At 37.8% G+C, this 15294-nt stretch overlaps 1 protein-coding gene across 1 annotated transcript; it reads left to right on the forward strand.

Moving 5' to 3' along the window:
- The first annotated feature begins 9809 nt into the window (after window positions 1-9809).
- LOC149570547 (small ribosomal subunit protein uS2-like) lies at window positions 9810-14632 on the forward strand. The gene is made up of 5 exons (XM_089823132.1): window positions 9810-10066; window positions 13036-13298; window positions 13423-13620; window positions 13720-13942; window positions 14153-14632. Exons 1-5 carry the CDS (start codon window positions 9934-9936, stop codon window positions 14311-14313), a joined length of 978 nt encoding a protein of 325 aa, XP_089679258.1. The 5' UTR covers window positions 9810-9933; the 3' UTR covers window positions 14314-14632.
- The last annotated feature ends 662 nt before the right edge of the window (window positions 14633-15294 follow it).

Genomic DNA, 15294 nt, shown 5'->3' on the forward strand with positions numbered 1-15294 from the left:
AAAATAGATCTAATTATGACAATCACTTTGGTGAAAATGTGCAAAATTAGATTGTATCCAACATCCAAAAATCAAGAAAAGGCAATGGTGCAAACAATAGTTATACTTTCCACACCAAGACTTTATTTTTATGTCATCCATACATTTGTTTCTAGAATAATCATTTATATATCACTAAGACAATAAATAAACTCGCACGCAAAAAAAAATTCCCCTTAGATTTCCAACCACTATGATGGGGACACAATCCAACAATAGAATGGACACAACAAAAAAGGGGAAATTATATTAACTGAGAAAATAAGCTAGTACAACAGTACAGGGAAAATAAACTTCAAAACATGCCCTAAGGGCTTACAATAGCATAAATCTGGAGATAATTTCTCCTTTCAATACCTCCTCTCAAACTCCACTCCGAATTGCCTTTTACAATGTCAAAAATCTCCTTAAATAGACCCTGGAGGGTTAAGGACTAGGAGTACATTCTAGAAAGTGCTAGTAGGCATCCATCGACCAAATAGAAGGTTCCAGAAGCTGCGTTAGAATTCGGCTCAAATCTAGAAGAATCCAGAAACAATCATCGAACTTTCGGGAGGCATAACTTTTGAACTGTAGCTCCAATTGACGAACCGTTTACATTTTCGAAAAGCTCTCAAAGCGCTCTATAGCCCTATAGACAAGCTTTGCTTGTCCCCCATTTTTTGGCCCTTTTCAAGGTCATTTAATGCCCCTAACTTGACTTTGAAGCATTCTTAGGAGGTCTCCAAAACCTGAAAAATTGCAATAACTTCCAAACCGTGGGGCCTTTTGACCTGATTCTTTTTCTAGAATCCTCTAAATTACAATTACATTCATCTAGCCAATTTACACCTCCTAGTTCACCAAAATGATGGCTCAATTACATACTCCTATTTTTTCAAGATTTACATGAACAATGATGGTGGAACTATGAGAGTTGGAACCTTTATTTGACCCCAATGGGTATCCAAAAATGAAAACACATCAAACGAAAACTAAGTCTAAGTACATTTTTTTTTGGGTGACACAGGATTGCCCTTATACCTCTGGATGCTCCTGCATCAGACACCCAGGGTAGATTGAAAAGTGACCCTATCACTTTATGAATGGTAGAGGAAATCCCAAATGGGAAACCTCAGCTACTGAAATCCAAGTTGAGTCCTCGATCGGTCGTCCTTTCCATTTGACCAAATACTCTTCATATTGCCTGTTTCTGGTACTCTTACCCACACGATGATCTAGAATGTCTTCTATCTCCTCCTTCTTAGAAGTAGGAATTGGACATGGCTCTAACACCAGCTCCTCATCAGCACCATCATCATGATACTCTGTTAAATCTGCAATGTTGAAAATGGGAGAAATGTGAATACCATCTGGCAGCTCCACTTCATATGCATTTCCTGAGTCATGTTTCTTCAGAAGTTTGCAGGGGCCAAATTTCTTCATTTTCAACTTGTTGTAAGTACCGGCTGGAAATCTCTCTTTTCGTAAGTGCACCATGACTAAATCTCCTACTTGGAATTCCTTATGTCTTCTCCTTTGATCAGCCCTAGCTTTATACTCTTGATTCATCTTGGTAATGTGTGCTTGAACCTCTTCATGTAGACGCTTGATATGTTCAGCAAATTCCTCAGCTTCAACACTTGTCCTCTCCCCTTGTTCTATCTTCCTCAGCTCTGGTGCAGTCCTTGGGCTACTCCCATATACAATTTGGAATGGTGATTTTCCAGTACTCCTATTTATAGAGTTATTGTAAGCAAACTCTGCTTGTGGTAGAATCAAATCCCATCCCTTGGGCTTATCCCCAACTAAACATCTCAGCAAATTGCCCAGACTTCTGTTTGGCCGTCAATTTGTAGGTGATGCGTGGAACTAAATTTCAAGTCTGTTCTCAACTTTTTCCACAATGTCCTCCAAAATTACCCCACAAATTTAGTATCTTTGTCAGAAACTATACTCCTTGGAAGACCATGTAGTCTTACCACCTCTTTGAAAAACAAGTCTGCAATATGGACAACATCATGAGTTTTGTGGCATGGAATGAAATGTGCCATTTTGGAGAACCTATCAACCACCACGAATACTGAGTCATTACCCCTTTGTGTCCTTGGCAATCCAAGAACAAAATCCATAATTATGTCCTCCCATGGCTTTGATGGAACAGGCAATGGCTGATATAGGCCAGTATTGTGACTAAATCCCTTGGCAACTTGACAAACCTGACAACTCTGTATAAAATTCTTTACATCCTGTGAAATTTGAGGCCAAAAATAATGTTCTCTAAGAATGGCAATGGTCTTATCTCGACCAAAATGTCCTGCCATCCCTCCACTATGTTTCTCCTTAATCAGATTTTCCCTCATGGAACTCCTTGGAATGCACAATTGACTACCCTTGAACAACATGCCATCCTGAATCAAATAGTCTAACCACTTGGTTCTATCTATAGCAACAGGTTCTTTACAAGCTTTCCATGCTTCAGCAAAATCAGGATCCTCAGGGTACAAATTCTTGAGTTCATCAAACCCAACTACTTCAACCTGCATTACTGTAAGCAACAACTGTCTCCTACTTAGTGCATCTGCAACCATGTTAGATTTTCCACTTCTATGCTTCAACACAAATGTATAACTCTGCAAGAACTCTACACACTTCATATGCCTCTGATTCAATTTACCGTGGCTATTTAGGTACTGTAATGCCTGATGATCAGTATACAAAACAAATTCCTTTGGCAATAAATAATGCCTCCATTTCTTTAAGGCCTGAACTATTGCATAGAATTCTTGATCATAAACAGAATACTTCTTCTTTGCATCATTCAATTTTTCACTAAAATATGCAGTAGGCTTACCTTCTTGGCTTAATATAGCCCCAATAGCACTGCCACTGGCATCATAATCCACTTGGAAAACTTTTCTAAAATCTGGAAGTGCCAACACAGGTTGTTCTGTTACCTTCTTCTTCAACAATTCAAAACTTCTTGCAGTTGCTGCAGTCCATTTGAACTCTTTTCTATCCCCTCTTATTGTATCAGTTAGGGGTGCACATATGCCACTGAAATTCTTAATAAACTTCCTGTAAAAACTAATAAGACCATGAAATGATCTTACCTCTATAGCAGACCTTGGAGTAGGCTATTCCAAGCTGGCTTTTACCTTCTCTGGATCCATTTTGAGACCTTCAGGTGATATAACAAACCCCAAATCGACTAACTCCCTTTTTGCAAAGATACACTTCTTCATATTAATTAACAGTTTCTCTTCCCTTAGCCTTTCAAGGACACTACGAATATGCAATAAATGTTCTTCCAAAGTCTTGCTGAAAATTAAAATATCATCCAAATAAACAATGACAAATTTTCCCAAGAACTTCTTAAGTACCTCATTCATGAGCCGCATGAAGGTGCTTGGGGCGTTCGTCAATCCAAAGGGCATGACTAACCACTCATAAAGACCCTCCTTGGTCTTGAAGGCTGTTTTCCACTCATCTCCTTCTCGAATCCGTATCTGATGATAGCCACTCTTGAGATCTATCTTTGTGAAGTACTGAGCTCCACTCAAGTAGTCCATAAGATCATCCATCCTTGGCAAAGGAAACCGGTACTTGATGGTTATCCTATTTATAGCTCGAGAATCTATACACATCCTCCACTCTCCATCCTTCTTTGGTGCGAGTACTACAAGTACTGCACATGGACTCAGGCTCTCTCGAATCAAGCCCTTCCTCAACAGCTCTTAAACCTATCTATTTAGCTCCTCTGTTTCAACAAGAGTCATCCTGTGAGCAGCCTTGTTAGGCAAACTAGCTCCTGGAATCATATCTATCTGATGACTAATTTGCCTTACTGGTGGCAATCCATCTGGAACATTATCAGAGATAATATCTCCAAATTCCCCTAGTAAATTTGAAACTTCAAGTGGTATTTCACTACTACCTTCTTTATCTTTCCTAGGAATCAAAGCATAGCACATATGCTGATGTTTCATGCCATCTAAAAACTTCCTTTCATCAACAAGACAAATCCTAGCATTGCTACATACCTTTTCACCTTCCTTTTTCATGGGCCTCAATTTGTGGCAAACTCCATCCTTTGTTAGAGAGTATGTGTTTGCATGTCCATCATGTACTGCATGTCTATCAAACTGCCATGGTCTACCCAACAATAGATGGAAAACATCCATCAGAATAACATCACAGAGAACTTCATCATGGTAACTCCCAATTTTGAATTTCACTAAACATTGTTCACTTACCAGGAACTTATGATCATCTTTTACCCAAGCAATCCGATAGGGCTGGGGATGTTTCTCCCTCTTGAGCTTTAGCTCAGAGACCATCTCTTCTGATACCAAGTTATCAGTGCTACCACCATCAATGATCACGTCACAACATTTATCCTCACACTTGCATCTGATACGGAACAAACTCCTCCGTTGTCCTGGTTCAATCTCACCACTTAGTAGGACTCTTTCATTTACCAAGGTCTCTCCTCTTTCTGCATCCTCTGAATGTGATGATTGTGCATCCTCATCCACATGAGCAACCCTAGCTTGGCCCTCAGCTCTCCTATCTATCCTTCCTTGTCGTTGAGGGCATTCAAAGGCACAATGACCTTCTTCATTGCAATGGAAACAGGTACCACGGAAGCCTCCTCTTCCTTGTCCACGTCCTCTACCTCTTCCTCTCTGATTTCCAAAGTCTTGGTCACGGGAGCGGTTGAAACCCTCATTCCTTTGGTTCCTGCTAGTACCCTCATCTTCATCAAACCTTTTATTCAACTTCTCTTCAACTCGTAGGGCAAACTGGTATGCCTCTTCAACGCTGGTCATTCTTACTAGACTTAATTCCTCCTGGATGCTAGGTCGCAACCCATTGATATAACGAGCAACCTTCTCCTTATTTGCTTCTGCATGCCCTGCTCTAATCAAGAGTCGGTAAAACTCCTCTGTATATTCTTGGACTGATCTTCCTACTTGCTTTAACCCATGCATCTTCTTAAACAAATCAAGCTCGTAGTCCATAGGAATGAACTGCTTCTTCAATTTGTCCACCATGCGATCCCACCTTGTGATCTTCTCCTTTCCTCTTCTATTTCTTTCCAATTGGACCTCTTGCCACCAGATTTTGGCATGGCCTTTCAATTTGGCCTTTGCAAACTTAACCCTATCTGGGTCCCTGATATCCTCATACTCAAAGTATTCTTCCAATTCATTGATCCAATCAATCAACTCATCTGGTTTCAGATTTCTTGAAAATACACCCACTTCAATTGTAGGTCTTTTCCCAAACTTAGTAATGGCCCTAAAAAGCCTTTCCTCTGCATGATTTAGAACTTCCTCGTCAAATTCCCCTTCTGGTCCAATTTTGTCTTCTTCGTTGTCATCTTCACTTTCATCACCTACGACCACAATTGTTCCTCTATGGAGCTCCTCCTGCAATGCTTGTACCTGCCTTTGGAGGGCTCTAACCTCCTTAGGATTAATAGCTCTAGCCCTTCTACCATGCTCTCTTCGTGGAGGCATCTTCTAACTCGAACCCACAACCACACAGTCCTGGTGCAAATTGCCTCACAGTCGGCGCTCTGTCTACACACTCAGGAAAACCCACTCTGATACCACTTGATGGGGACACAACCCAACAATAGAATGGACACAATAGAAAAGGAGAAATTATATTAACTGAGAAAATAAGCTAGTACAACAGTACATGGAAAAAAAACTTCAAAACATGCCCTAAGGGCTTACAATAGCATGAATTTGGAGATAATTTCTCCTTTCAGTACCTCCTCTCAAACTCCACTCCGAATTGCCTTTTACAATGCCAGAAATCTCCTTAAATAGACCCCAGAGGGTTAAGGACTAGGAGTACATTCTAGAAAGTGCTAGTAGGCATCCACCGACCAAATAGAAGGTTCCAAAAGCTACGTTAGAATTCGGCGCAAATCTAGAAGAATCCAGAAACGGTCACCGAACTTTCGGGAGGCATAACTTTTGAACCGTAGCTCCGATTGACGAACAGTTTACATTTTCGAAAAGCTCTTGAAGGCTGTATAGCCCTATGGACAGATTTGCTCGTCCCCCATTTTTTGGCCCTTTTCAAGGTCATTTAATGCCCCTAACTTGACTTTGAAGCATTCTTAGGAGGTCTCCAAAACCCGAAAAATTGTAATAACTTCCAAACCGTGGGGCCTTTTGACCTGATTCTTTTTTTGGAATGCTCTAAATTACAATTACATTCATCTAGCCAATTTAAACTTCCTAGTTCACCAAAATGATGGCTCAATTACATACTCCTATTTTTTTCGAGATTTACACGAACACTGATAGTGGAACTGTGAGAGTTGGAACCTTTATTTGACCCAAATGGGTATCCAAAAATGAAAACACATGAAACAGAACCTAAGTCTAAGTATTTTTTTTTTGGGCGACACAAGATTGCCCTTATACCTCTGGATGCTCCTGCATCACACTAGGACACATTTTCACCTCACTTTTAATCCCCCTTGACCAATAATCCTCTTTCAACCAACCTACAAGAGTAAATTTGTAAACACTTAAACATGTCTTTATCTTGCCACTTTTCTGAGACAAGATTATGGTGTCTTTTTCTATCACAAGACACACCACACTTCCCTATTATATTGTCATGGTTATAAGTGACCTTATAATCATTAAAAATATACAGAATTACTACTTAGACTTGTAACCCATTGCATAGCCCTTTAGGCCTCACTAGTTCAACCTGGCAACCCCTGATTACAACAATTCCAACATGACTCCTTTTTGTCCTATGCGAACACATGCATTGTCATCTATGAGTAAATCATGTGTCTTATGAATATTCTATTATATGGAAACCAATGTTTTTGCACATGATAGATAATGCTTGATTTTGTTAAATAAATGCTCCTTTTCCATTGCCCTTGTGCTTAAATCTTGTATTTAAGTTTTCCAAAGGTATTTAATGTGTTAATTTGATGTTGTTGATGAATTTTCATATTTATGCTTTGGCATATTTTTATATGTGTTGGAAACCCTAATGGTTGCATCAGAGTTTAAGGTTATTCTAGGGCTATGGGACCCTAGTATGCTTCATAACCCTTCACTTTGGATGCAATTGTTGTACTTGAGTAATCATGCATCTTATTGTGTGTTATGTAGGGTTAGGTGCCCTAGGTGAGTAGTTCATCATAAGTGTTAGGACCTAGAAGTGGTCCCTAGAGGATCCTACAGAGTAGAGGCCAACACTTTGAATAAGTTGGCTCTACGTGTGAGTTTGTAATCAATTAAAAACAATAATAAAATGAATTGGGTATTTGGGGGTTCAAGATAACACATTAATAAAGATAAAGTGGCATTTGAGGCTACATATGTCTTGTTTGAGTAGTTGGACTATAATCATCATGTAGAAGACTTGAGTGTGGTAGGGTGACGTTAGTTTGAGAGGTTGATCACAACATTTATTATTTATGGTTGTCCTTTGTGTTGCAATTATTTTGGGGAAAAAGGTGAACCCTAGCCTTAGACTATCTAAGAACCTATGTGGATCATGGTCTCATATCCTAGTTTAGGGGAGTGGACCATTTACAATTTCACGTTGTTGGGTGCTAAATTATTTTCCAAACATTGCTTGTGGTTCATGTAGGGATCTATTTGGATCCTTGCTCAAGTGTTGTTGAAGAACGTCTCTTGAATCTTGAAGTCTAAGTATTGCATTATTATTGGAATAAAGCTATTTAATATTTTGTAATTTCGATGTGAGCTCTTGAAAGGTGTCTTGAGATTATATATACTTGTATCATGAATTGAAAATAAATGTAAAGGGAAGAAGGGTATCTCTAGGCTAATAAAAGGGAACAAAAAAATACAATTCTAGAGAGATTAATGATATTATTGTACCTATTTTCCTATACGTATAATTAGGTTATGAGAAAGATAAAATAATATGTTGTGATGTGTAAAAGAGCCTTGTACTTAGTTAAATGTTTAGTAAGATGTTATAATGTGAATGCTGTAGTAAAAATAATTTAGTGAATGATATATGGTTAGTAAACATATGAAATTGAAGACGCCAATCTACATCATATGTATCTTAAAACATATCAATACAACTAAAGTGTGTAGTAAATGCATTTGATATGCAAAGTCTTTGTACCTTAGCTTCTATTTCGTACACACTTAAGTAATTGCTTTGCTTGTTTTTTTGAACTTAGGGTTAACTCTTTGAATTATAGGAATAAAAAAGGGAGATTATCTAGTTATGTGATTTCTTACCCCAATCTTATAAAGATGTTGTATGGACTATTATAAATGGAAATTACTAAGTTCTACATGAGATTTAAGTTAGGAGGTTGTTTAATCTTACCCTAGTCTCTCATAAGAAGATGAATGGATAATGAAATGAATAATGAATATCATGGAATGAAAAATGGTTAGATATGATTTTAATATAGAATAACATGGTTGACTTCATTGCATAGTTTGTACATTGGTGCATTAATAATACTAAGTGTTGTTTTAAAGAATGAACTATTAGTAGGGAACCTGTAGGGACTTAGTATAAAATTAAATAACAAAAATTAAAATTAGCTAGAAAATAAATTAGTCACATAACTTGACAACTTCAAATCTAGTCCTTTTGTGTTCCTTGATGGGGAATGACATGTAGACCAACAACAAAACCATTATTATCCTTAGGAAATTGCTCCACATTGACAATGACCTTAGACTACAGAGAATCCTCTAGCTTAGCAACCATAGTTCTCATGCTATGCACATGATTCTTGAAGACCTTATGGGAGTTTTACATAATCTTCTTGAGGTTGGTGTCTGTCCTATCAACCCTATTTCAAATCTTCCATCTTTCCCTCATATATGAAATCTCTTTTTCCTTTGCCTCCACAAAGCCTAACATCATTTTTATCTCCTCAAGTGTCCACAAAGCACCAACATCGGGGAGGGGAGGAGGGCTACCCCTCATATTTTAGATCCTTAACCTTAGCCAGCAAAGCACTCTCGATACACAAGTTGAGGCAATTAATTTAATGGAAGACCCATTTCATAAGATGAAGGGAACAAAGAGCACCAACCCTAGCTCTATCCAAAAACCTCAACAATCATGTCTTCTTTCTTATGCTCAAAATCACTGAGTATTAGACAAATAAAGGAGGGCCTAACATTGACATCTTGCTCCTCTTATGACTCCTAAAAAGGAGAGGTAGAAATATACACATCATGATCAACTCTACCCTCAAAATCCTCAAAAAGGGGAGCCTTACATTTACCAACACCATCATTAACAAGCGAGTTTGGGCTGTCCTTTCATTTTGTTTAGAGCTCTATCAATCTCCACTAGAGGGGTGGGGTGGGTGGCTCCCTGATCTATAATGCATCCAATAATGTTATAAAAATTTTGTATCATAGATAAATATAGTAGCATAAGAATATCAAAAAAAACCCACACCTATTATTTTAAATTCAACAACCATTTACATATCAAAATATTATTTATTTAAAAATTAACATAATATAATCAATAATATTATTAAAGATTCTAAATACATTTAAAAAATGTTTTGGTGGGTGAATAGACTCGGCAAAGTTTGGGCGGCTACCATAGAGCAAACCTTGTAAATACCGCTAAACGTAAACCCCCGCGGAGAAAACTTTGAGACATGAAAGACAATCATGTATCACATGAGCGCAACTTCACATAAAATGCCACGGTTTGACATGGGAGGAAATTAGGGTTACGTTCTCCAAGGAGGCGTTAAAAGAGTAGGGTTTTTGAGTTTTATCTTCTTCTTTTAGCTGTGGGCAATTGCGGCTTCGTTGTTTGTTTGAAGCTAGCTTGAGACACAGGGATATCAAATTGTAAAGAAGAGATTATACACATTTTCTTCTTCTGATAAAAATGGCGCAGAGGGTGGGAGGTCTGTCTCAAAAGGAGGCAGATATTCAGATGATGCTTGCTGCTGATGTTCATCTCGGCACCAAAAACTGCGATTTCCAGATGGAGCGCTATGTCTTCAAGAGGCGTACTGATGGTAACTGCAATGAGATTTTTAAAACTTTTTCGTTATGTCTTATTTTATTTTAGGGTTTCTTTGTTTTGTAAGGATTGGATTTTTTAAATACTTAAGTAGACAGTCTCACCCAAAATCTATACGGCGGATCTGTACAACTTCTTTTCTCTGTTCACGCACGTTATATGTGCTTAACAATATCATCTGATTTATTATTGAGATTTCCTATTATTCTGAATCTAAACAATCTTGAATGTTTTCTCTTTTATCTCCATTGCTGTATCATAATAGACGATATTGCTTTATACACGACTCTTGCGTTTGGATAAACATGCCTGTCATTAAAGGATTAAGGTGTAATGGCCTTAGGTCTGTGGAAGCCCCACTTAAATTTCGTAGGAAGACGGTCAGGTTACCTTCATCAAAGGCCCAATGCATCATAGCGTTAGTCCCCCCCTCAACCAACAGCGTAGTGCACAAGGCTTGGCAACATAATCATCAAATGGGTATACTCACTCAGACAGATGTCTGCTATTGTTCATAACCCAATGTACGCAAGATAAAGTTGCTCTAAACTTAACCTAAAATAGTTACAAGAATGGCCAGAGAATTAATACTGGTTGGGACATTCCTCATCATTTCTTCCAGGGAACTTTAAAAGATCTTCTTTTAAACCAAATGCTTATATGAGTCACCTCCATTTTTCAATTCAGTCATGCCTTTTGATCTTGGCTACTTTACCAGCAGGTGCGAGGCAGATCTCTGTATGTAGTGTCTTATTCATATGCTCATACTTGCAAACCAAACTCGTAACATTATTACAGATGACCAGATAGTTAATTTTGGATTCAGACGCACCTCTTCAATTGTTTATTGGAGCTTTTAAAATCTTCATTGCATTGAATACCAACATGGGTTTTACAAAACATTAGTGTCAAAACACAGTCATGGCTGTTTTCTGTGATACTTCAAATTTGTACATCTCTGGCCTCAGCTTGACTTAAATTGGAAAACTCTAAGCCATAGTGTAGCCTCTCAGTGATAAATGTGCATCTCTTTACTGCCTTGGTGGTTAGCGAATGCATTTTGCTAGTTGGACTTTGGTTTTAGTCCAGTGAGGAGCATGCCCACGAGAAGAGGCTTAATTATTGCTTTGCAGGTAATTATTGTTTTGCAATTAGAATTTTTTAAGATATAACCTGGAGACTGTAGCACACTTGCCTTCCTGCCAAATGCAAATTTAGAATGATCCCATTTTATTTGTTTTACATGTTCTCTTGGTTCACTTTATTTCTAAGTGTCACCGTGTTAGTATAGTTCAGATGTTCACCTTGACAATCAATTAATGATGAAAGTCCAAATAATCTGTTGATTTTGGAATGGAATCTTTTGTCCCATGCATCCTTTCACTATGGAGCTGGTGGATTTTGTTATTGCATTATTGACGTTTTTATCCTTCATTAGTTATGGTTGAATTCAATGGAATTTCTGGTAATTAAGTAATACTTTATATGCCCTTGATAAGGCTCAAACTATAGGTGTGAGACAAGGACTGTTATATAAACTTTGCACTAAGTCAAACCAAGCACTTATTCACGATACCTCAGACTCTAATGAAATCTGGCATCGTCCCTTGATAAATATTCGATTTCTACTGTACTTTGTTTCTTCCTAGCATTCCACAAGGACATCTCACTCACTTTCCACCCAACAAAATATAATTTCAACTTGTGTTTTTGGAATGAGGGGCATCTACAGGATGCAGGGACTTGGGGGAAACATCCCCTCCCTGTCCCACCTCCGTCACTTCTGTCAACAACAGTGAATGCCATTTTCACAATTATTAAACTTATCTTCACAATTGTGAAAATGACATTGACCATTTATCATTTTAAACTTTTTGTACTATTCCAAAGTTTCATCTGTAATTCTTAATACATATTTCTGATACGCTTTAAAACCTTTACCAATTATAGTTAATGTGTTCAATGGTATCATGCCCTGTTTTGAATGTTTATTGATTTAAACTTATGTAGTATGATACTGCTTCATTGACAACTCATACATTTATTCTTTACACATCTTTTCATAGCTATTTTTTCATGTATTATATATACTTGCACCCCCTCCCACCACCTCATTGCCACTGCACTGCCACCTCCCTACCGTTTCCTTGCTGTTCTCCCACCCAAAAACCTAGGCTCTTGGCTCCACTGATTCCCTGCTTCCTGTAAAGAAACTCAATGGGAAAATGCTTTGTTCTGGCTGCCTTTTTATTGACTGTCATTTACAATGGATACTCTTGAACTGTTAAGAGTATGAAATATTAATTAAGGGAATTTAGTTTTTACCTATCTCAAACATATAGTCAGTTCTAAATTTTTCTTGAGCACCAATAATTTCTAGAAAGTTGAAATGATTATTTATTTGATTACAGGGACTTGTTTGATGCAACCAGAAAAGTCAGTTATCAACATAATGAAGCTGTAACTGATTCATCCCTGCCAAAAAAAAATAGCATCATTGATTTCTTATTTTAATTTTTGAGTAATTTTCAGCTTGTTTTGAGTGTACTTTGTGATCTTGATTTCATTAACTGGGTTTCGATATCATGTTACATTCCCCTGTAATTGTCATTTTAGTTGTTGTAATTGGAGCAATGACAGATCATTTGCAGTCAATAAGTTGCTTCCTTATACAATCAAAAGATGTAATGTCTCTTCTGGCGTCTTTTAGATAGAATGTATTCAAGTTATCTCTCCCAGTTTATATGGCTCTATGATAAAGTATTCTTATAAATGTAGTATGGGTTTTGAAAGTTTATGGTTCAATCACTTGAAATCAACTGTTCAACTTTGTGATTGTCATAAAGCAATTCGTACATCTATGTTGTGCTGTGTGACCAGAACCTTTTGTAACTGAACTTATTCATTTAATTCTCGTCTTCTTCAAGGATTGGGTGAGCCAATTACATTATTCTCTCTCTGCAGGAATTTTTATCATAAACCTAGGAAAAACATGGGAAAAGCTCCAGCTTGCTGCGAGGGTCATTGTTGCAATTGAACATCCACAAGATATCATTGTCCAATCTGCAAGGCCTTATGGACAAAGAGCTGTTCTGAAGTTTGCTCAGTACACTGGAGCACATGCAATTGCAGGCAGACATACACCAGGAACATTTACAAATCAGCTGCAGACTTCATTTAATGAACCCCGTCTTTTAATTCTTACTGATCCAAGGACTGACCATCAGGTGAATGGGAATTCCTTTGTTATTCTGAAGATGCTCTATGATTTTTTTAAAGATTAATTCATTGTGCTACCGAGAGAAGATGGGTGTAATTTAAGCCGTTCTTGATTCTTTGATATCTTAACAGCCTATAAGGGAAGCAGCTCTAGGGAATATACCTACCATTGCATTCTGTGACACTGATTCACCAATGAAGCATGTTGATATTGGGATACCTGCCAACAATAAGGGTAAACACAGCATTGGTTGCCTATTTTGGATGCTGGGAAGAATGGTTTTACAGATGCGAGGTACCATCCTCCCTGGTCACAAGTGGGATATCATGGTAAATCTTTTGTTGTTGCCACTAATGACCCCTCGCTGCTAATAAGTAAGATTAGATTCTTGTATATCTGATTTTTGCTCATAATTTGTTATGGTGCAGGTTGATTTATTCTTTTACAGAGAGCCAGAGGAAGCTAAGGAGCATGATGAAGAAGAAGCTCCTGTTCCTGAATATGCACCTGACTATAGTGCTCCTGCACTTGGTCTTCCAGGAGAACAATGGGGTAGTGAAGTTGTGGATACTCAATGGGGTGCCCCTGAAGCTGGTGCAATTCCTGTACCTGTACCTGCTATTGCTGTAGCAGACTGGACCGGTGCCCCTGGTGAGTTATTTGTCTTCTGTATAATTTTCCTTACTAGTATTGCGCATCAGAGTTGGAGTTTATCTGTACCTCTGAACTTATTTTATCCCATTTATAAGCCCTGTTTCAGCATAATATTTTATGAGAAGGTCAACATGTTGATAACTAAAAAGTACCGCTAGAAGATTTCTAGTTAAACAATTCCAATAATTGATGATTTCCTCAATGCAGGTCCTATCGCTGCAGAGGGATGGGATGCAGCACCTGCACCATTGCCTACACCATTGCCTACAGCAGCAGGGTGGGATGCTGCAACGATTTCAAGTATGCCTGGTGTCCCAGTTCCCAACTGGGAAACTGGCGCTCAACCTAACTGGACTCCTGAATCTTAGTAGATTCTTGATTATGTTGTTCTGGTAGTTGAAGTGGACAAGTTTTATTAGAATATGAAATTTAGTGGAGTTTTGTAGGACAGGCAAGAATGAATTTTTTGATGGCCCAAGTTCTTCACTATAGGTGAAATAACTAGCTTTGGTTATAGCTTACTTTCATTGTACCATTTATGTTGGCTCACAAACAATTTTTGTATAATTTTGTAGCTTTAGAAATGTCAGCATCACTGATTTATCTGCCGGTTTTGTGATAATTATGTAACCTTTCAGTTTTATTTCAAGAAGATTCATAATGTTTCAAAATTTTACAAATCCAAAATTTGAATACTGTGGATTGTGAACAATTTTGTGCCAACAGTCAAGTGAACTTCTCATGTATTGCCGTCTTCAATCATCTGTATGATGTTATAACATTGATTAACCTCAACCAACTTCAATCATCGGTATGATGTTATAACATTGATTAAACTCAATGAGCCAGTGGTGGCTTGGGCATAATAATCATTTTAGAGAAAATCAGAATTGGCATCAACAAAAGAAACTAGACAAATAAGATTGAGGACAACTGTTTTGATTATCAAGTTCATAAAATGGTTTATTTGTCCATATTTTAAATACATCAAAACAAGAATTGTCAAATAGCAGATGGATGCTACGTCTGATTATTGCAGACACAACTACCGGTATCCTTTTATCTCATGCATCTGGGAACGAAAAGGTATTTTTACCATATGAATGTTGTCTTTTAATATCTGCTCTAAAAAGGCTAGTCTGCCTCATCTGCTGTCTCATAGGGAGGAATTGTTTTTTCTTGCTGTTTGTAATCTCTTCACATTTTGAGTTTCTGCATCTTTGCATTTGCAAATGCTTTTTGGCTACAGTTAGCCACTTCTCTCTTGAACAGAGACCATCTTCTGTTCTTGGGAGATTTTAAATCTGTTCATGTGACTGGGGCCAATCATATTCCATAGAGATAATATG

This window comes from Cupressus sempervirens, chromosome 3, assembly GCF_028749045.1.
Source record: "Cupressus sempervirens isolate cs-2001-9-10 chromosome 3, ASM2874904v1, whole genome shotgun sequence".
Lineage (NCBI taxonomy): Eukaryota > Viridiplantae > Streptophyta > Pinopsida > Cupressales > Cupressaceae > Cupressus > Cupressus sempervirens.

Coding starts and splice junctions, on each gene's coding strand:
- LOC149570547 (XM_089823132.1), top strand. CDS start 9,934: ATGGCGCAGAGGGTGGGAGGTCTGTCTCAAAAGGAGGCAGATATTCAG. Junction 10,067..13,035: donor CTTCAAGAGGCGTACTGATG/GTAACTGCAATG, acceptor CTCTCTCTGCAG/GAATTTTTATCATAAACCTA. Junction 13,943..14,152: donor AGACTGGACCGGTGCCCCTG/GTGAGTTATTTG, acceptor TCCTCAATGCAG/GTCCTATCGCTGCAGAGGGA.